The 23,918-nt window shown below is 41.4% G+C and overlaps 1 protein-coding gene across 1 annotated transcript in view; it reads right to left on the minus strand.

Annotated features, from left to right (window-relative positions):
• Positions 1–23,918, minus strand: part of FREM3 (FRAS1 related extracellular matrix 3) — a 105,585-nt gene that overhangs the window by 57,313 nt on the left and 24,354 nt on the right. The window contains exons 3-6 of the mRNA XM_066632886.1: positions 16,552–16,698; positions 11,344–11,574; positions 11,047–11,172; positions 854–1,105 (exon numbers count right to left, since the gene is read on the minus strand). Coding sequence (XP_066488983.1) covers positions 854–1,105; positions 11,047–11,172; positions 11,344–11,574; positions 16,552–16,698 — 756 coding nt within the window. The remainder of the gene's footprint in view (positions 1–853; positions 1,106–11,046; positions 11,173–11,343; positions 11,575–16,551; positions 16,699–23,918) is intronic.

A 23,918-nucleotide genomic window follows, 5' to 3' on the forward strand; every position in this document is an offset into this window, starting at 1 on the left:
GGGTGATGGCCATAGCAAACATAAGGCACGTTGCGGCAGCCGGGAGAAGGGATGTGTCGGTGGGGAAGCCAACACTGTGCCGCTCAGATGACTTCCAGGTGCCAGCAGCGCTAAGTTCCCTGCTGAGCAGTGGGGAGGTGTTCCAGGAGGGAGGGAGGGTGGGGGAAAGGCAACGAGGGGCGAAACCGGGTGAGGGAGGATAGGCAGGAAGGTGGTTTAGGCCTAGAATAGGGGCGGGGACAGTAGCAGAAGCTGTTACTGGATCCTAACCCCCCTCCCACACTTCAAAGCCCTACATGGGTCCACTTGTTCTATGCCAGCAATTGCCCTTTTTATAAGATTCCTGCTCACCAGTAGGTCTCCTCGGACCTGCCCAGCTCTATAGCTGTCACAAGTCAAAGAGAAGAAAGTGGTGGGCAGCCAAAAGGAAGGACTCATATCCAATGTGTGCCACTACCACTGGATCCACCCCTCCTGCCACCTCCCTGCTCCTATTTCTCCTCGTCCAGTTTCACACCCTTCCCATATCTGCCTTATCTGGCCCAGCAGGTTTGGCAGAGTTGCAGCACTGCTGCACCTTGCATCAGCATGCGAAAAAGTAACTTCTGCTGCCATAACGGGCACCGCAGTACAGCTTAATCCCTAATAGGATTGGGCTGCAAGCATAATGTCAGAAACAATAGGAGGTACTATTAAAATTAAGAGAATACACATGGCAGCTGCCCAGGGAAAATGCAAGCCCATCCTTTGATATTTGATCAACCTTGATTATACTAAACCTGTCTAAAATAAGAAACATTTAGTATGATAAACTTTATAGAAGACAATCTCTATAGTACTTTTTTCTACTCACCATCATCTGTGTCTGCCAAAATGATCACTCTGGTGCTGGGGAATTCTCTTCCAATCTGTCCACCCATTGACATACTTAATGTGACATTGAAAGTTTCATCTTCTTCATAAAGTGAATCATCAATAATGATGACACGGCAAGTTTTCTCAGTCTCATCCTTATCAAAGCGAATGAGACTGGTATGATCCTCAGGACGAGAGATATAGTCAGAATAAGACAAGACAGATGAGGGTATTGTACCAGTTGCAGATCCTAAAAAAAAGAGTGGGTAGTGTTAGAGACAAGTTACATGTATTTTTGAGATCTGGCAACACAACCACTCCTTTCTCTTTCCCAAAATCTGCATCCTTTTCTAAGGGAATAACTATTATGAACCGACAAAACCCAATCTCTGATTTTCTCCTTTTCTCAACTCTCTCCAGAGAGAGTACATGATCCAAATCAAAATGTCTTCTTTTACCTTCGGAAGTGTGTTACAGCCCAATCCTCTCCTTTCCCCCACTGATGCAGCAGCACCAAAAAGGTTACTGCTGCATCCTGGAGGGGGGGGGCAGAAATCGAGGAGATAACCTCTAGGTCAGGGAATAAATGTTCCCTTACTCAGGAGTAAGCCCCTTCAGCACAGATGGGTTCACTTGAACCTGTGCCAGTGAAATTGCTGGCGCAAGTCCACATGGACCAAGAAGAGGATTAGAATTCAGTGGCCGCTGTAGCAGCTAAACCCACTCCCTCCTGAAGCCAATCCACTCCCACTGCCTCCCCATTCTGCCCTCCTCCCATCCACCTTCATTGGTGGGCTCACAATGAGCCACCAGCACATGAGGGATTGGTCCCACCTCTCCACCACTGCTCCACCAGTCCATGTGTTCATGTGTTGTCAGAGTGCCTCTTATAACTGCCATAAGGCAGTCTTTGCCGTTGGAACAAATATTCCACTGGCAGCTGGCCTGGATAGGATTGGGCCATTAGATCTCTTTCCTCCACAGCTATGCTTCATTCTCCAAATAAGCAATTTTGATGATTACAGAAAGAATGTGAAGGAAAGAAATAATTTGTGATTGTCATACACCTGTTGCGCCTTTCCTGTTGCTTCTGCTGGTCTGAACCAATACCTGACACACGGTATTTACTTTAAGATGGTTATTGTCAGTCATTCAGATTTTGTGTTTAATTGAAATATATTATTTTCATCTTTGTTTTAATCTTCGTTAGCTACGGTAAATGTCCCATTTTATGGGAAGAGAGATGGGATTTAAATATTCTAAATAAATAAAATTAGCTCTCTAGCTTTGTGGACCACTTGCCCAATAGGGAGGACAGCTCCCCTACTCAAGTCTTCCTTGAATGTCTAAACCTTCATCTGATGATATACAATCTTTTCTTTGTAACCATGACAGCTGAGAGCCCAATCCTGTGCTCAACAGCTCCATGCTACCGAGCACTGTCGCAAATGTGCCTTATGGCACGTTTGTGAGCCTCACCGCCAGACTCCCGCCTGTGCTAGCTCAGCACCGGCTGGTGCTGGGCTAGCGTGGGGTGGTCGTCCAGCTTCTGCGGCTCAGCAGTCACCCAGACCGCTGAGCAGCGGCATGCTAGGCGGGGGCGGGGCGTTCCAGGGAGGGGGGGGCCAGCAGGGGCGGAGAGAGGTGGGGGAGGCATGCCAGGAGGCAGGCAGGAGGCGTGCCAGGGGGAGGGAGGGAGGTGGGTCCACAGGATCCAAAGTGCTCGTGTAGGGCTCCGCACCCTACACGAGTGCCTTTGCCTTTACCTTTGCCTTTACCATTGTGGGGCTGCTTACCTTACCTAGGAGAAGGGGACAAAAATCCCCTTCTCCCAAGGCGCCTACTGCGGCAGCCCTTCTCTGTGCCGCCGAGCCTGGGCGCCCCAGGCAGCTCAGGACTGGGCTGTGAGAGTCTTACAAACACTGCTGAGTGCACCTCAAATCATTATTTCCCAAATTACAATTTTAATCACTAGAATTACTGGCAGGTAGAATCCCATAAACAAAAATTGTAACATGAAAAACAGCCAAAAATATATATATTTGGTCGCAAGTGCATACAATAAACAGGATATGGACAGCCTTGGCATTAAACATTCAGTGATCTCCCTGCCCACAAAAAAATGTCTGACAGTATTGGTACACACTGGCACTAAGGCAAACTCTGAATTACAGCAGTTGTAGCACGGCACAGAAAATCCATATTTTCTAAAAAAATGAATAATCTTCTTGTCACTGCTTGCTGTACATCTTAAACTCTTAAGATTAATAGGCACTACAACAAATGAATAAGTTTCAATGGATTTATTAATTTGCAGGAAGATATATTTGGTTTTGAAATCCATCACTGCTCTAACCATGAAAAACTACTGTAGGTACCAATGAAGTTGCACAAGTACAATGAAAATTGTGTATCTAAATTCAAAGACTATAGCATAGAATTAAGCTTACAATGGGTCCTCCTTATCTGCAGGATTGGAACCTTCAAATTGCCTTCCAGTCACGTCCAGAGGTGCCTTCTGGTCTCTTCTGGAGATATTCTGAGGTGTGGGGAGGCTGTATGCAGTCTCTCTGTGCCTCCAAGGGCCTTTGAGAGGCACTTTTGGTTTGACGAAAAACTGGACATGACCAGAAGGCACGCTGTGGGCCCTCCCATGGATCTTAGTATGCACAGGGGGTCCGGCAACAGATCCCCCATGGATACCAAGTTTCAACCTGCATTATATCTGCCATGGAACACAAATGACAATTTCATTACATCACCTGAATGAGAAAGAGGTGAGACCTTTGGATCAGTCATCTGAACCAGGTCAATGAAAGACTATAACTAGGAAGTATTCACAAACAAGTAAGCCACAATTTAAAAATAATCAAAACTTATTAAAAATTAGTTCAGCATGCTGATGTAAAATTACATGGTGTATGTGTGTTCATGGGATGTATGTATAACTGTGTGGCAACCAAAGAAAGGCCTTTCTGGCATTGGTATTTCAGTGTCAGAAAGCATACACACATATAAAAGCCAAACACTCTCTCTCTCTCTCTCCCTCCCCCTTTGTACAGTCTCTTATTTTCTGGGTCAAAATTATGACAGTTTGATTCTCTGAAGCATTTAATGTATGATTGCTTTGCTGCTCTTTCACTGCTTCTCTTTTAATCTAGTTTGATATTTGGAGTGTGTATCTGAACTTTATTGATAGTATATTTTAGTAACTGGAATTTGTCATGCATGTTTAATAAGCAGAAAATTAGAGACATATCAAGAGAGTGGACAGAGTAATGCCCAGCACACATAAGAAGTCACTGAAGTTCAGGTTTTTATCCTTTATGAGGATAATGCACACTACATCCTGACAACATAGGGAACCCTGAGCATTTGTCTTATTTTATTTAGCATTTTGTGGCACAGGACAATATAACAATTATGATCATTGTGTATATGCGCAGGACTAAAATGCTTAGGTCTGTTAAACCCAAAAAGACTGACAGCATACCAGGATGCAAAATCTCAAGCCATTCTTAAAGATTATCTGTGCCCCAGTACACAACAAAAACTTGGGAGCGGGGGAGGAACAAATGGTATTAAAGCCCTTTAATAACTCACTGATTAAAGAACATATGACCTTTGAATCCTTGACTTTCAAAAAGACTGCTGTCAAGCACTGAGGGCTTTTGACTGTAACAGTCAAGGTTACAGGTAACAGAGCACGTGAAAATTTTAAAGACCACAATGAACTGCAAGAACTTGACAAAGTCTAGAATTAACTTCCATTTTCCTGCTCCTAAGACATATATAACATTGGTAGATGATATCTACTTGCAAAAGTGTCGTTAGGCAAGATCCACATCAAAATAGTAATCAGGGTAATCACTGGCATTTACAAGTTGCCCTTCGATTTACTTTTATTAAATCTGTTTTGCCAACTAATTTCATTTTTTAATAATCAATGTTGTTTGGCTTATTTCACAAGAATTTCATACATCCCACAGTTTGTCATCTTCTCTCCTTTTTCATCAGTTAGCGCTAAACAGTTTGAAAGAAGAAAGCTGCCAACTCAAGCTATAGAAAGCGGTGTGGTCACTCTGTGAAAGCACTGGTGAGAAACTCAAGCAAAATCTGGTGCAAATAGAGGTTGTATGTACATGTTACCTGGGACTCAGCTTATGCCTTCTGTTGTGTAAGATCTCTCTTTTTTTAAAGTCCAAAATTGTTATGAACAGCAGCAAAAAAAACCCTCAAAAACTCAACATACTGTATAGTTGTACTACTCATGAGGCATGCATGTAAGATCTATTTCATTTCTTCCTCTGTCTATAGAATGCAACTTTTAAAGCAGGAGTTTCCTAGGACTACGTTGACGTAGTCAATACAGTGGGTCCTCTTCATCTGCAGGTTTGAAATTCATGGATTTAACCCAAATGTACCGGTGTCAGGAGGACTTCCCTGATTGCAACCAGAGGTCACACGCCAACTCCCTGTACCTCAGAACATAGGTCAGACCACAGATTGCATTTACCCATGGTTTTTAGCAACGGAACTCCTGGAATGCTGAGGGTTGACCTGTACCTCATATTTATTATCTATTCATGTACAATCAGTTGCATTATAAACTGCTTCTTCCACTTGCAAAAAGAGAAAGAGGCCATTTTTGCCTACCTCCCCTTTCCCCTGCATCCCCCCAAAATCAGTTCCTGAGGGTTGGGAAATCTTCAGGAGCAGATGTCTCAGGGAAATAGATGGTGCAGAAGTTAGTGGGAGACTGGTGAAAACTACTTCTCCCTCCTTCTGAAAACAGCAGCAGTAGTTATACAATCCAGTTCAAATTGATGCCAGATAATGGCCTCATCTTGCTGAGGTGGTAAACTATGCTTGGGCTGTATCACTTTAGACCAGGGGTGTCCAAACATTTTGGCAAGAGGGCCACATCATCTCTCTGACACTGTGTCGGGGGCCAGGAAAAAAAAGAATTAATTTACATTTCAAATTTGAATAAATTTACATAAATGAATTTATTAGAGATGAAACTAATATGAATGAATGAAGGTCTTGCAGTAGGTCAAGGCCGATAAAAGGCCTGGCACAAAGCAAGGGCAGCCTTTCCTTCTCTGCCACTGCTGCATCACAGATGTGAAACAGCCAGTCGTGGAGGGAGCCCTCATCCCACAGCTCAGGTGAGAGGTCGAACAGTTGTCCTCACACTGAGAGCAGTTGCATCGGGCTAGCATGGGCTCCAGCAAGTCTCTAGAGGCCCAGAGGCTCATTGGAGACTGGGGGCTCCCTGAGGGCCTGATTGGGGGCCCCTGAGGGCCGCAAGTGGCCTCTGGGCCGGGGTTTCGGCATCCCTGCTTTAGACAGCAAGTTTGCCTGATTGCCTATTTCCCATTCTAAAAATTCCCTCCATGTTGAAAACTAGATGTCAGGAAGAAGACTTTCAAGTGCTCTGACAGTTTTCTGATCATTCCATCATTTGAGCCCATAACTCAGCAATTCCCAAACTTTTTCGACTGGCAGTTCCCTTGACCTACTGGGCCATTGGCTGCAGCTCCCCATTAGAGTTTCAGTCCTATACACTGGATAGGGCGGCAGTTTTAGATATAAACGAGAGAATCCCAACGAGCATTATTAGAAACTATATCCTCTCAAGTAACAAACATGACTTTTCATGAGACACTGGGGACCTCCTCTTCAAAAAAAAAAAAAAAAAAAGTGCCATTGGGTATCTAGATTTTGCTCACAATCTCTCTGAATCTGAGCCAAAAGATTCTTACTTTGACAATGGAGAGAAATAAACTTATTTCTAATCATATGTAATAAGAAATATAGAACTTCAATCTATCAACTGCTTTATTTGTTGTGTATTATTGATTATTAATAAAAGAATACTTTGTTCTGCCTCTCTCTCAGCTACGCTTGAGAATACTTCATTTTCCATGGCTGGCTCCCTATGACAGTCTATGAACAAATAGTAATCTAGCAGTCAGCCCTTAACTTTTAAGAAAACTATTACAAAGTTGAGATATTTTTTCTGTAATTTGTGGATGGCCACATGTGGTTTTTTTGCTTTAAATATTAATACTATCCAATTACTCTCACCTACATTATCCCCAAATCTGGTGTGGAGGTGAAATTTACATCTCTTGTATTTGGGGAGCATGTAGAGCAAGAAATGTCAGGAATGTAAAGAAGAACTGTTATCTCTAAAAAGGGCAAACATACAAAGAAAGGAATTTATTTGAAGCAGTGGGTTTTCTTTTCAATTAAAACAGAATTTAGATTAAGGTGTTTGAAAAACAGAGATACCGTTCTACAGTTGAAATGTTACAAAAAAGAAAAAGGCTTTGCATAGTAACCTACTAGTTTGAACTGGAATAAAAACCCCATTTCTATCATCTTAAATAAGCTATATTGACATTTATAGAAAAATAATGCAAGCGTGATATGGTGGGTTTGATCCAAAAAAGTGGATCTTGACTAAAAAGATTCACTGACATCAGTGACACAATTTAGTTTTGGCTAACTCAAGTCCCACTGATTTCAGTGGTGCTTAGTTTCCTTAAATAGAACCCACTACTACTATATATATACTAAAAAGAGTTTCAATATTCATTCCTTTTTCATTTGCATCCCAAGCTGTGTGTTCATAGGTGATTAGAAAGTAACTGTGGCTAAATACCACCAGCATTGTTTGAAGGCTCTAGGGTAGGGGTGTCAAGCATAAGGCCCGGGAGCCAGATGTGGCCCGCTGAAGCTTTTTACCTGGCTCTCAGGCTCTCATCCGCTGAGCAGTGCTGTGGTGTTACAGCTGAAAGAGCAGCCCACATGAAAACTGGACTCTCGTATACCTTGAAATATGATCAAGATTTGTGTATTTTCTTTTCTGTCATTTGCAGCTAATGAGCTCCTAAGTGGAAAAAGTGCTTATTTTTGGTTATGACCTGTTTAATGACATCAATTCCTGCCTAATGACATCACTTCTGGCCCTCAGCAGGCTTCATGAATGCTATTCAGTCCTTGGTATGAAACAAGTTTGACACCCATGCTCTACGGCCCCCTAGGACCAAGAATAGAGGTATTCAAACACAGATGGAATCATCCAATTTCTCTTTCTGACACAATCTTCTTGGAGCTTTCAGAAGTCTACTGTGCTTTCCAAGAAATCACAACATGAGGATGAGACCCCAAGACCTGAAATCAATCAGCAAGTTTATAACACCAGCCCTGTCTCTATAAAGGCCACCAAGCAAGGCTCAACATAAAAGTTTAAGAAGCCAAAGCAATCTAATCTCTGTAAAAATGTCTGTAGACCTGGTTAATACTTTCATCTTCCTATTACACCCCACAGCTGTGCTGACATACTTAACATTGGAGACTGACCAACAGCTGCCAGGCTTCACAAACACAACTTGACTAGCTGTCTAACCCATGGGGGCATAAATCTTTCAACATGTGCGCCATGCAGAAGAAAGTGCTTCCTAATAAGGCAACAAGGAATTAAAAAAAAAATCATCTAACATACATTTTCCACCAGCCCTCCCACTAAGGTATGAATAAGCTGAACAAGGGAAATAATGAGAGAGAGAGACAGAGAGACAGAGAGAGAGAGAGAGAGACTTTGTATTATGCTAAAACACCCAGCAAAAGTTTCTGATTTCACATTCTTTTTGCTTAAAACCTGGCACCTCATTTTCAAAATCATTATTTTACACATCAACAGCTTCAACTTTATGCATATATACTCAAAAATTAAGGTCCACTGAGTTCAATGAAGCCAATTCCCAAAGAAGTATGCATAAGATTGCAGCCGTAGAGATACATCTTTATGAAAATGTAGACACACAAGACTTTTGACTACAATATTTTAAATGAACCTGAAATCTAGTATATTTAATCCATCAATGGGTTGAACTGAAACTAGACAGAATGATCTAGCATGGACGCATTAACAATAGCAGGGGTGGGGGGGAGGGAGGTTGTGGAAGGGGGTGGATCCAGTGGCGATGGTAAATGCCAGATTCTATCCCCTCTGCTGGAAGCCTCCCTGCCCCTTTCTTTCCTCAGACTTGCAGCAGCTACAGAGCTGGTGCATGTCCAAGAGACCCATTACGGAGTGGGTGGCTTATGGAGGGGTAAAGGGAAATGATTCCCCTTTCCCCTCCCAAGTCTCCCAATCCCTCCCCCCCCCCCCCCAAACAGTGTGCTCCTTTTTGGTGAGGCTGCACCTTTGGGGAAGGATAGGATTGGGCTCTGAGAGGCTGAACTATGAATCAGGGCATCCCTATTTAAATCTTGCTTCTGCTAGAAGCTCACCAGGTGGCCTTAAGTAAGCCACTCCCCATCAGTCTCAGTTGCAATATGGGAATAATAATGCTTACATTATAGTAAGGAAAGACATGGGAAGAGCTTTGTAGTAAGGCTGCCCTATATAGTTGTACAGGTTGTGCACTGCACAAGGGCACATCTAAAGGGGTACAACTCATTTGGGAAAGAAGAGAAATGAAGGCTGATCTTAACGTCTAGCAAAAAGGGACACTTTTTTCTGTTGCACTAAAAGACTCCTTTTTCTAGTGTGCACAAAGGACCTGCATGGTTAGTGGCAGTCCTGCTTTGTACAGCTATAAATTCTCTATAAATGTTAAGAATTATTATTACCTGAAGGACCACCTTTTCCTGCACAGACTCGCCTGTGAACTAAGAATAAATTGGAGGAAAGTAGGTGTCCCTACTTTCTGACGTTAGGTGGGCAGCAACTAGCAACACTTATGGTGTTCTTCACAGATGCCTCTTTCTATGTATTTTCAGTACCAGATGAAGACCTTTATATTTTCCAGGACTTTCTAAATGTTAACTAAGCCTTTGTGTGCACGTGTGCGCGTGCTTAACTTTTTGTGGTTCTTTTTATTGTATTTATTGTGTTTCTGTTTTATTGTACTTGCTTTAAAATATTAATTGTTGTTAGTCACTCTTCAGAGTGGCTAACAACAAATATTTAAAAGCAAGTACAATAAAACAGAAACACAATAAATACAAGACATACTATATTTGGGGGCCACAGTTCAGTGACAGAACATGTGCTTTGCATGCAGAAGGTCCCAGGTTCATCCCCTAGTGCCTCCAGGAGGGTTGGAAAAAAAAAATCCTGTAAAAATTATCTGAAACTCTGTAAAGTTACTTCCAGTCACTGCAGACAATCCTGATCTAGGTCAGGGATGTCAAACTCGTTTCACACAGAGAGCCAAATAGCATTCATGATGTCTGCTGAGTGCGGGAAGTGATGTCATTAAGCAGGTCATGAGAGGAAGCACTTTTTTCTCACTAAAGAACTCTTAGCTGCAAATGACAGAAGAGGAAATACACAAATCTTGATCATATTTTCAAGATATGGGGCAGCCCAGTTATCATGTGGGCTGCCCTTTTACCAATGACACTTCTGTACAGATCAGCAGCTGACAGCAGTCAACAGTGGTGCTGAGAGAGCCCAAGGGCTGGATAAAGAACTTCCACGGGTTGCATCTGGCTCACAGGCCTTATGTTTGACCTGATTTAGGTTTACCAATGGTTCGATCTAGTGTAACACAGCTTCTTATGGCAGGGTAATATTAATTAATTAATTAAATAAATTAAATTTGAATTGTCATCTACTATTTTTTAACCCAATTTTGTATTTCTATAAATTATATTAATTTTATTTATGTTTGTTTTTTTAATTTTATTTAAGAACATATACAGGTATACTGATCTCCAAAACATGTCTTCCAGGGCAGTTCACAGTAAAGTACCACAAAAACTTAAAAAGCAATAAAAACTTGAGTACTCTCAAAAAGCTAAGAAGAATAAAAATGTCTTGGTTGGACATCAGTAAAACAACAGCGTAGTCACAAGCAAACTGATTTCCATAAGCATGGAGCCACCCATCCCGGGTGACCAGATACAATGGAGGACGAAGTGCCTATCCCTTTTACTACTGTATAGAAGAGGAAATTTGGGCAGGTGCAGCTCAACATGGAAGGGTTTAAAAAGCTTCACCTGCTCAAATTCCCTCTTCTATACAGTGGTTAAAGGTATAGGCACTCTGTCCTCCATTGTATCTGGTCATCCTGCACCATGCTGCTGTATGGCGCAACTATTTTCAGTTTGTAGGTATTCTAGTAGGTCTAGCACCTTTCAGATAATGTATAAGGTTGTAACACCTACCTTGATGGGTAGAACAAATGACCATTAATTCATGGCTAATGTCACCAGATCTTCTGATAGGAATTAACAGCTCACCAACATCTTCCTCAATTCTGTACTCCGACCCAGGAATGTATACACTTGATTCTGGAAACAAACAGAATATTAATTTTAAATTTAACATTAAGTAAAATAATTTAAGGGAATTAGTATTTCTATTGCTGTATGGAATTCTAACAAATGGAAACAGGATGAGGGTTTTTAAAGGGAAGAAAAAGGTAATAAGCAGGAAAAAAATAAGCAGCTCAAGTCACATACCATCACCTGGATCCACAATTTCCACGGTTGCCCTTTCTGGAAATTCCAGAACAGCCATAACAGGATCTGACAATACAATCTGGAAAAGTTCTGATTCCTCATATTCGTTGTCTACTATGATCCTTACTCGCCAGGTAGCCATGGTCTGTCCTGGGTTGAACTGGACCTGTTTCTGGGCTTTTCCTTTGAAATCTTTATCCTTTTCTGCTGTTCCATCTTTAGTTCCAATGCCTGAGAAAATAGTTGGAAGAAAAAACAAAAAGGGAATAAGAAAAGATTAATTTTTCAAGGATAAAGATTCCATACTTGAGAAGTATCACAAGAACATGAACATCATATACATCAGGAATAGCCTTCTGATATATGTTAACCAAAAAAAATTATGTTGCTCCTGAGTTGGTGGGGAGGGGGTAATGTATTCAGAGTCAGTAAAAGAGTTCTTCTTCCCAAATTAGGAGATCTGTTAGGATCTGTAGTGTGAGGCTGATCTGGAGAGATCAGCAAGAGTACATGTCAGTCTGGGAGTGCCCCTTGAAAGTGAAGCACTGTGATTAGAATGATAAGGAGGTTTAATATGACCAGGAAGGTATGTGCAAGTCCCACTGAACTCAATGGGACTTACTTCTTAACAGACATGCATAGGATTGCTTTGTTAAAGAGCTACACCAGCTCCCAGTCCATTTTCAGGGCACAATTCCAAGTGTTGGTACTTACCATTAACACCTTACTTGGCTTGAACCTATTGAAAAGACCACTTTCTCCCACATCAAACTATTCATGTACTGAGCATAACATCAAAGGCCCTCCTCCAGGTGTCCCTGCCATCTGGACTGGGGTAGGTGACTAGAAGAGGGACTTCTCAGCTGTGACACTGAGGTTTCGGAATTTGTTTAACAGACTTGTTTAACACCTACACTGTTGTCCTTTTGGCAGCAGACAAAGTTATTTCAACTTGTTTTATTGCTGCTTTAACTGCTGTTACAGTGTTTTAAATTGTTAATTTCTGAGCATTTGTTTTTATTTGCTTACTGTATTTATTTATTTATTTTCATTTTATTATTGGGCAGAGGAGGAGTTGGTCGATGCCCTGCCCTTCATCTCTCCCCTCTCCCCCAATGAATTTCTTTTAGCAGGTCCACATTTGTTGCAGTTGAGAAAAAACAATCACAAACCACAATACTATGTATTATCAAACACATTCAAAGCCAAAGGTATTGTGTCTCAGCTTATCCACTCAGAGTACTGATGGAACATAGAGACAAGACAAAATCCTTCTTTGTGAAAAGATTTTTAATACCGTGGCCAAAACAATTCCCCACAAAAGAGGTTTCTTTAGAATCTAAACTTTCAATCTAGTTTGAAAACTGAAGGTTTTAAGCTGTTTAATGTTATTGATCATCCAAAGGGAACTTGAGATCTCAGTGGTTCTTGATTCTATTCCTGTCATATCTTCGATGCTTCAGTCTGTAATCCTAACCACACTTTCCTAAGAGTAAGCCCCATTGAACAAAATAGGACTTACTTCTAAATAAACCTGGTTAGGATTGTGCCCTCAGTTTACCAATATTTAAAATGGGTCTGAGCAGCTAGCTTAGCTATTGTATTGACAATGCAAGTCTTTCTGAGTTGCATGGTGCCTGAAAATCCAAAAACAAATGAAAAGGCTGACATTAATTTCACAAAAGCAAAGGGAGATGATGTCATACCAACATATCTAATACCAAAGAAAGGTATTTCATTTATATCCTAAATAGCTGTCTCGATTCTGGCTTGCAGCCATAGAAATGTAATTCATTATAGTCTGCAATTTTAAACAGAGAAAAACGAGTGCAGTTTAAATTTGATGCAATATCGATGAAGCTGGATTTTAGGTTCATTGATGTCTAATGTTTCTAGTCAGCTGCAGCTTAAATCAGTGAACTATTCTGCTTAATTTTTGGTTGACACCATCAGTTAGGAAACATTACCTCTCTCTGCAAGAATAATAACCCTTTGTCACGTCGAGTCCCTTTCCTGGATCTGAAAGAATTTGATATCCTGCAAGAAGCTCCTGAGAGCTGTGAAGTGTGATACCATTTCCACATTAGAACACCCAGTTCTTCCACTTCAGACCCATTTAGGAATGCTTGATGCAATACTCAGAAAAGCCTGATTCATTCATATGTCTGCTCTTCCGGGATTGCTCTTAAGCTCTTGATCAGTTTAGCCAGTGCTGTTTTTTAAAGTGTCGAAATGAGTGAAGGGGAAGGAGATCTGGCAAAGGACATGTTTTCTGATTGTTTTCATTCTATCCTGCCCCACACTGTTAATGAGGTACTAGCTATCTGCAGCACTTCTGCTAGGAATTTTTCTGGGCTATGCAAAGATATCTATGGCAGTCAGTAGTGCTTTCTTTTTTTCCCCCCTGACTGTACTTTCCTATGGCTACAGGGGAAAGACTATAGCAGTGGTAAAACACACACTATGTAGAAGGTCCCAGGTTCAGTCCCTGACATCTCCATGCAGGTCTGGGAAAGGTCACCGTCAATAACCTAGGAGAATCACTGCTAGTCAGTACAAGTGGGGCCTCTGTATCCACAGGGGATCCATTCTCGGACACCCCCCCCCCGTGGACACTGAAAATTGTGGATAACCAAATCAGCAATTTTCAACCCCTTAAGCCCTCCAAAGGGGACCAGAGCTGTGCTGAAGCCCTCAGCTGCCTCTGTGGGCTTCAGAATGGCCATTTCATTAAAAAAAAAAACCTGCTACTTATGGTTTCCCAAGGCAAACTGGAAGTTACTTTGTTGCCATATAAGGCATTCCGAGGCCCAGGGAAGCCCCTGGAGGGCTTTGGAGGGTTCTGGTCACCTCCAGAGAGCTCAGGTGGGGCCAAGCCTGAATCAATGCGGATGCACAATCCGCATATATGGAGGCCCCACCTGTACAGACATCTGACTCCATATAAGGCAGCTGCTTGCATTCCTATGGTTTATGGAATAAATAATAAAAGAGCAGCAGAAGGAACAACAACAACCATCATCATCATTATCATCTCCTCTGTCCCTGGGTATAGGTATGCAGAGGAGAGAGGGAGTAATGTTAACCAGTCACATAGCTACCAGGGAGAGAGCAAAATAGCCCATCACCCTCTCAGGGCCCAGTTCTACCCATCTTTTCAGTGCTAATGCAATTGGCACGCCAGTTGGGTGTGCACTGCATCCTGCAATGGGGGTGACAGTCACTGAGGCCTCCTCAATGCAAGTGAATATTTGTTCCCTTATGTCAAGGCTGCATTGCAAACAGTGCTGGAAAGTTGGATAAGACTGGGCCTTCAGTCTGCCACTCATTCTCAAAGCCACTTGTGGATACCCCATATTTTACCATATTTTAAACACACACACACACACACACACACACAAATCAGGGGAAGAACAAGGGAAGACTAACACCTAATGTGTATTTTGGTCATGAGAGTGATCTAAATCAGCATGCATTACAGGGTTGGTGCTAGAGTCAAGCATCTTCATTTCTGGGGCCCCATGCATGAGATCATGACTTTCCCCTCCCCCTTGTGGCATCTCTCTCTATCCCTCAACCCACTTACCTGGAGCAATGGTGGTAGTAGCAGCAGCAAGCAAGTGGGTGACCAGAGGCCACTGCTATTGGCTGTATTGGCTTGTTCCCAGAGGCTCTGTGTGCACAGAGAACCCTAGGGATCAAGCTGATTTTATCACAGATGGAAGAAGGGAAATAGTCTTGCATAGGCAGTTCCTTTCCTCCCTTCCCAGCTGTCAAGGGAACTGCTCTCCATGGTGTTGCATGGACAGTTTCTCCTCTCCCGTACCAAGTCAATTAGCTTGATCCACTGGGTGCAGACAGCTCCTGGGAACATGTCTGAAAATTTGAGTTGCATGGTGATTCTACAATAATTCTATATACAACTGAATCATATGGTGACTCTAATACAGCTCACTAATGATCCTCTTAGGACCTAGCTAAACATTGTGTCTGCAAATGTATGGTTCCAACTCTGTATTTGCTGAGATAACAGAAACATGGGAATGGAGTGAAGCTGCAGAAGTGGACTGGTGAGAGAGGTATGATGGTCCCTCCCATACACATTGATTCTGCCCTGCTAACGCCTTAAGGTTGTTTCCTCCTAGCTGACCTCACTTCTGGTTTTAGAGTTCCAGTGGGGGGAAAATTAAAAGCTGCTGGTGCAGGGAAGCATTTGCTGTGGAGAATCAGGAATTAAGCCTTCCCTCCCACCAACAGTCTCTTGAAAATGCTCCCAATTCCTGCATTAGGATTATGAAGGAAATGCAAACTTAGGAACTCTGCATTTCTCTCACAACATCTCATCTGGCCCCCATGAAAACGGTTTGGGAATCACACTAGTAGCATGGTCAGAAAAAGTATTTCACAGACTTTATAGCAGTGGCAGACTGGAATGTTCCACTTCACATTTATCTAAGTACTTTTCAAAAGCATCTGATAAAGATACTTTGGTGTTTCTCATTGACTTTGCTTTCTCTGTTAGAGGAATTCATTGAGCCACGGCTAAACAAACACAGTCAAGTCATTTTGCTGAAGCTGGAAAAATGCATTCATTTTTGTGAAATGTTCAAGATTAACAATTAACTGAGCTACAAACATGTCAGTAAACATTGCCTCTTTCATTCACTATGTAGTACGGCTGCTTAAGACCAATATCTATGGCCCCAGTTTTTAAAGAGGTCATGTAACCCAAAACAGGACAGACCAGTCACAAGTTGTAGCATTCAAATGTTTTTAAGTTATGATAACAGTCAGATACATTTCTCTAACACCATTACATGGTGCTTTAACCAAGGAAATAATCAAAAGTTATGAAAATGCATATATTTCCTAAAAATCTAAATGAAAAAACCAGACATTTTCAAATTCATCATGGAATGGCACAATACTAGTAGTCTATAATTCCGAAAGTACTCATAAACCTGCACATTTATAGTTTAGGAGGTAAGTCAAAAATAACTCTACTGTAGCTGAGATTGTAGAAAAGTAGTACGATCTGTGGAGATAAATCAACACAAATCAACTAAGTGAGTGAACTACAAATAGTTTTAATGCATTATTTACTGTGCTTTACCGCAGAAAAGCATTTGTGAATTAACATTGAAAAGAAGGTTCCTTAATAACATTGTATGGTGTTACTCTGAAAAGTCAGATGAATCTTATACTCACTAATGAATGATGTTTCCCCCAGATATCCTCTGCGCTTAAGAGTTACCTCCAGAACTCTGGAGTCCTCATCTACAACGTAGTATTCCTTTTCCAGAGAAATCCAAGCCCAGTTCAGACGGAAAGGTTGGCTCTTCAACTTGTTACCTCCTGAAATTCATGGGAGTAAATGAAGAGTTGTCATACAGAATATGTAAAGCAGAAAGGAAAATGCTAATTGAAATGTGCAGTATGAATACACTCATGTGCATTACTGTTATTTTACTTAGATTTAGAGGATTTGCAACTTCCAGTCACCCATGTTTAATGATAACCAATGGAAAATACACTTTAGGGCTACTAATGACCAATTAGCAACATTGCTTGACTGTTTCATACAGTTCTTTCCTTACTGGAACTGAAGGGCAGCTTCACATTTATTTATTTTAAAACTGTCTTTTAAAAGTTGCTCAAGAAGTTGCATAAGTAGGGGTGGAGTTTTCTGGGATTCCCCCCCCCCCCAAAAAAAAAATTTCTTGATTAAAATAGCAAATTGTGGTGTTGTGTGTTATTATTCAAATAACCACTGCCACCAGCATTCTCTCCCTCCCATTCTGATCTGTCTCCAAACTGCCCCGCCACAACCTTACCTGCTCCAGTGGGCAATCTGCAGCCCGCACTGGCAGCACAGGGCTTCTTGGCTTCCATGCCATCACAAGTGGGCTGCAGAATGGTGGCAAAGCCAGGGTGAGAGAGTATCTTACCCATATGAATGGGCTATGCCGTAACTAAATGGGGGCTCACAAGTAAATTTCAGGTTGTATCTTAAACAGCACAAATGAAAGAAGCTTGTGCAAGTGAACTCCCCTGCCTCCTCTTCAGCACAGTAAAATCTGCTCCTGAGGGTTGGGGGGATTCCCTGGGTCAGAACTATATGGGGTGAGGAGAGCTACAGGGGTATGGTAATACAGAGAAAGTTGCACCCTCTCCCTGTACAAACGGAAGTGTCTTCTACATGTGCAAGAGGCACTTAGGAAGATACTTCCAGAGTGTCAAATCTTCAATAGCTTAGATGTGTATAAAAAAGATTTGTTTCCTAAGAGAAAAATAATAATGATCAAAGTTCTTAGAAGACTGGAGAATTCTACTAAAACAGCTCAAATAATCAGTAGGACATTTTATACACAAAACATATAACTGCAAATGCCCTCTTCAGATTCTTTTCAACAAGGGAAAATGTCAAAGAACAAGCACTGCACGTAGCCCAAGACCAAATACTCAACATTTGCATTTTTAAACAAAAGGACAAGAACATCTTGTATTTCGCAAATCACCACGTGCAGGTGAAATTGCCAGCAGAAATACACTCAGATTAGCCACGGCTGTCAGCCGTATACATCTTATTAACTGACACCCTTTACTAAGCTATTATGGTTCATAAGACCTGCAAGTCTTCTACGGTGGAACCACAAAGCCTCTGTCAGCACAATATGTGCCTCCCAGAGATGACAGATGCTGGAAGCCTCTCATCACAAGTTGTCTCCATTCTCATGACAAGTTGTCTGCCTTTTCTTTTTTCTCTTTCAAAAAGAGATGTTTTGTGAAAAAGGCATCTTGAGCTCCTCCAGAAAGAAGAAAAAAAGCAAGTTTATTTTTCATGGTTGTTTTTCACACTGCCCTTCTAGTTTTATTTTGCTCTTTTTCCCCCTAAAAAACAAATGCTGTCAGACAAATGTTGTCGGAAGATTATAACAGGGAAAATTTTTTTTCTCCTGTTGTGGTAAAAAGATACCACAACCTGTTGTGAGCAGAGGTTAAAAACTGTTTCCTTTTCTGTTTGAATGAATGATCATATTTCAAACTACACATTTCCCTCCAAAACCATTCAGTTAAAAAAAGAAAAAAAGAGTGGGAAGGGCAGTTTGATTTTAAATTTCTTCCCAAATGGCCAACTGAAAGGGGTTGGAGCTAAGCAGCCCAGAAGTGTATATAAGGGCAGGCTCTTAGCCATTCAGTGTGGGCAGCTAGAGCTGGATGACTGAGCTAATTCACTGAGCCAAAACCATTGAGCATATCACTGCTCTATATCATGCAGCAGGAGTGGCTTGCTGGTCCTTCCTCAGGCAGACAGCTTAAGGGGATGACAGATGACAGATCTGTGCTGGTGCTTCTTCGTGCCAAGTCAGCCACACCAGAATTACTTCCAGCAGTTGGGAGTCAGCACTGTCAGCAGTCAGGCTGGCAGTCCACACATACGCTAAAAAGCTGTATGTCATTACCTCTCGAAGTTATACAAGAAAGTTGTAGCCTGCTGCAACCCATACCATATCGCTCAGCATCTTTCTGCTGGATTGTGTTGTCTCTGCTGTGAGCACAAATAGCTAAATACATAATAAAAACCCTGCAAAGACATTAGGGTCTCCACTGCTCCTAATCCATCACACTGTTCTAGTCTTGCATTCACAATGAAATATAACAGTCTAACATTCATTTGCAATTGGAGGTGAAGCAGATTCCCTTGACTCTTGGACTATGCTATGAAACAAAGAAGAGTTCTTATTTGTTTTGATAACAACAAACTACATTTACACTATGAACACATAGAACAGAGTTCAAATTATCATGCCTCCAGATTTTAAATTTACACAGTGATGGAATGTTTTTACAACAGGACAGAAGTTAAACAAAAAATATGTCATCTGAGACTGAAGAGCCAATACATGAAGTCCATTCGTAAGTAAGTAAAGCACACATTTTCCATTACCCACCTCCCCACCCCCAAATAAGCACGCAAGACCAAAGTTTTGGACTTATGGGCCACTTTATTATTAACAATCAAACAGGAAAATTTGCAGCAGGGCACTAAACTTAGCACCCATAGCATGTGGGCTCTAAATGGGGGAACCAGTCCTAGCCATCTGCCTCCCCCTGGTGATCTGGATGATCAAACAAGCGAACCCCTAACTCAAGACTCCAGCCAGTCTGAGACTGGCTAAGCCTCTCCTTGCCAATCCACTGGGGTCAAGCCAGCATGATCACACTGGCTCAACCAGGCCAAGCCAAAGGTAGCCTTTGCAAAATCTGGTCAAGGAAAGTCCACCAAGCTAGGCAGGCAACATATGAGCAGCCCTAGCAATTCCCCAGCTGTGCTGCCTCAGCTGGATGTCAAGAACAACACCTTCCTACCCCCCCAGCACATTTCCTTCCTAAAGTGATGAAAATGTGACATTAACCTATTTGAACCCTCCTACCCAAAACCGACTGGGGTAGATGAAAACGCCTCAAGCTAACTGCCAATCAAGCTGAAGGTAAAAAACTCCTTTCTGGCCCTGAAGCGACCAGCTAGTCATCAGCCTGTTAAATGGGATAGAGGGTGGGAGCCGGGCTGGTCCAGGTCCAACAGCCAAGTGGGTGGGATGAAAGTGCTTAAATATATGGTGCTCACCCCGCCTCCCAGGCCAACAATAGCTCAGATGATGGGTCCACAAGCTTCACTCCCACATGGCTGGGGGGTGGGGCAAAGGACAGCAACATGCAATAGCCACATCACCATCATTCTTTCTGCTCAGTCAATATACCACAACCTCCCTCCCATTTAAGAAATCTCATCTCTTAGAACTGCCCTTGGTACAAAAGAACAAAAGCTACTTCTTATGCATTGATCTGCACAATGAAATACAGCAACATCCTTCCTAATCAACAATATTTAATTAATATATCCTACCCATTACTTGGATGAATTTCCCATATTCCATTTCCACTTAAAGAAAGATAGATTCAATTACACAGGCCAACACACATTTTGCTTCCTTAAACGTTACACCAATTCCTGGGTATATTTGGGGTGCTGATTCCAAAAACAGCATCCGTTTTGCCCCATCATGTCTAGTTTTGGAGACACGGCACAGCCTCTTTAGTGAATGGTTCAAGCAGCTTCCTCATGAGGAAGCTGCTTGAACCATTCACTAAAGACGCTGTGCCGTGTCTCCAAAACTAGACGCGATGGGGCAAAACGGATACCATTTTTGGAATCGGCACCCCAAATTCATATCAAACCACCATAAAGTGTGGGAAAAACTTTTCTGACCCTCAGTTTTGTAGGCCTGTGTTATTTGTCCAACAGTTTTTCCTTCCTCACACTCAAGTTCCCCACTTTCAATGATTAGTATATCTGTATAATATATAGGATAGAACACATACGCACACAAAATATATAGCAGAGAACACACACACACACAAAGAAAAAAAATCAAATTCATATTTTCAGATCATATTATTTAAGTATACAATATATTGTAGCATTCACAGATTCATATTGTGGCATTTATACATATTCCATCATTCTACAACCTCTCTCTAATTTCCATCAAAATTATTATTAATATGACTAATATAAATTTATTTTTCTATCCCTAATACATAACAAGACTTTTCACATCCATCTTGCTAATCACTTGTCTTGCCTTCCAACATCTTGCCCTAATAGCCACTACCAAGAGATTCAAGGCACATGGTTCTTAATTTGCTCTGAAATGGCTTTCAGAACGTGATTTAAGTAGCACCCCCTATATAGATTGAACTACAATTACTGTCACTACCAATGCAAATATTAATTATGGTTCAGTCTGACAGGAGAATGTGCACTCCAAAATGCAATCTCATGGCCTGCTGCCAGTGACTTAACCATGATTAAGCAATCATCAGCATTACATTCGCCCTGATCCTTAAGGTGCATCTTCTCTTTTACATGAAGAAAAATGTTCTAAAAAATCTAAAACATCCTCAGATTTTAACATGTAGCATTAACTGGCCTTTATATGGCCCCCCAATAACCATGATTATGGCAGTGCGTCTCTTTGTGTTTTCATTGCTGCTGCTTTATTTTACTGTACTTTTATTCATTTTTTCCCCACATGATCATATTTTTATTTTGATGCTTTTATTTTGTGAACCTCCCTGGCACCTTGGATGATGGATGACACAGAAATGTCTAAAATAAATAACACAGCCACTATTTGCCAGGAAGTCTTCATTTGCATTTTTAACTGAAGGAAAACAGAAAGACTTGTCAAGGTAAGAAAAATAATCCCATTTAGGCAAAATGCTGTCAAAGTAAAATGCATACTTCTATTGTTAACAGTCAGGCATGAACAGCCTGGCATAGATCTGAACTCTGCCTCACTAAGCACACTCAATACAGAAACAGCAGAGAGTTCAAGAGCAATGGGAGTAGAAGTTGCCAGGAAACTTAAATACTCAAGTTCTGACTAAAATAAGGTGAGTAGTTCAAGAGCAAGGAATCCAATACAGCACACAAACAGAAACAATTAGGTACAGCCACAGTTCAGAGCACCTCCTGGATGCAGCCAGAAGTCACCAACATGAACTGGAAGTGGCTTCCGGTTGTGATTGGGAGGCTTTCTGAGGAGGCTGGAAGGCCACACGACCCCTGCAGGGCCCTTTGTGGCCTCCAGATAAGTTACTGCAGCACCACAACCTTGGCACCCCATGAATTTCAGCGTTCGAGGATCTCTACCCTTGGGAGGGTTGTGGAACCATCTCCCAAGGATACCAAGGGCCCCGCTGTATTTCTATTTTTAAAATAATTAACTGAAGCTCAACTCTGATTACTCTTATATATTTTACCCACATTAATTAATATTTTACTCACACCGGCATTAATGTGTAAATACAGTAACTCCATTAATTTTAAATGACACTTTTTTTAAGCATCACTGCCTTCATTAGTAAAGAAGGATTTGAAATAATGGCATAATGTTTCTCCGTTTTTCAGTAAAATGGAAACACACTGTAGTTGTTTATTAACCACACTTTAGGTCCACAAACTATTTAAGGAAATTTAAAATAATGAGACCAGTGTTTCCCAAACTATGGGTTGAAACCCACCAGTGGGTCACGAGCTAATTTTTGGTGTGCTGTCAAAAGTTTTTGAAACATTAAAAAAAAAGCTTTTTTTTAAGCACCCTTGCCCAGTTTGCAGAAGAAAATTGTTAGCTGGTATGAGGTAATCCTCATACCCCCAAAATAAAATGTCACATTTTCCAATTTTCTCTAGTAATTGGCATGCCAATGATCACATGTGAAACCAGTTTCAGTTTTATGTCTGGCCTGGAAATCCCTAACTGCACATCTTGTTCTCTAGGCTTCTGGGTACCCTGGAATGACTGTAAAGGTTTGGGGAAACAGTCCTTGATTTCTAAGGAAAGTCCAGTAAATGTCTACACATACTCATAATATGTATAAGGTGTCTAACAGTAGCATGGGACCTAACTCAGTAGCATAGGACCCCGATTATTATTAATTAATAGTGCATTATTAATTAATAAAATATTATTTCTTTCTAGATCTCTCTCTTTTTGTCTAGTTGGTTGTGATAGATTGCCATTTTTAAAAGTGGGTCCTGGTGCTAAAATGTTTGGGAACCACTGAATTATACTATTATAACTATCCACACAACCACCAAGCACTTGGCCTTTACCTGATTTTAATTTACTTGCAGCATTAGCAACTGAATCCCAAGAAAGCAGTGTTAAAGAAGCAGCCACATGTACCAGAAATCAAGGGTCTTATTTTTAACAAAAGAAAAAGAGACAGTTTGATACTATCAGTTGCTCGATTAACAAAAAGGACATCAAGATGAAGTGCAATGGTTATAGTATCAGCTACCATCACAACCTCACAGTGGAACTGTGTAGGCTTTCTCCTGGGATGTCATGCCAACACCCTAATGTATTTTGGCATGACTGCATTAACAAAAGTTATCTCTGCTAAATGCAGTGTAACAAAGTCGTGCAAAGTTGCTGAGTGCCCCAGAAATAGATGGAGAATGGGGCGTGGCGACGATGATTCGGTTATCCGCAATTTGATAGGTATTTAGCTCACTATGGAGCCATCTGTGTGCTGGTAACTAGCAAATAGAAAGCAGCCTAGTGAAATGGACTTGCCCCATATAGTTCTCACAAGATGTTGCTATTACGACATGGATTAAAGCCACTTGATTCATCATCATGGCTACATGCCTCTTCAGAAGTGAGCTGTTAAATATATCTTCTTCTATGAGAATGGAGCTGCACTGAGTTTTCAATAACAGATACCTAAAGCTTCAGACTTCCATCAAAACCAAAGTAATGAAGAATTAGAAAATTAGCAAATCATTTACCCTCTTGTCATTATTACAAATTATGCCCATAAGTATTCTCTTGGTTGCCAAACATGTCATGTTTAAAATAAGTGCTCAGAGAGGACTGGACACAGCATCAGGGCTTTCAAACACCTGTCACTCTACCTATGAGGACACTCCCTAATTGTCTCTCCAAGAGTCTATGAAGACACAAGACTAGCAGCCTATTATAGGAAAACATTGGTCCTGT

The sequence above is a fragment of the Tiliqua scincoides genome, chromosome 6 (assembly GCF_035046505.1).
Source record: "Tiliqua scincoides isolate rTilSci1 chromosome 6, rTilSci1.hap2, whole genome shotgun sequence".
In the NCBI taxonomy this organism is placed as follows: domain Eukaryota; kingdom Metazoa; phylum Chordata; class Lepidosauria; order Squamata; family Scincidae; genus Tiliqua; species Tiliqua scincoides.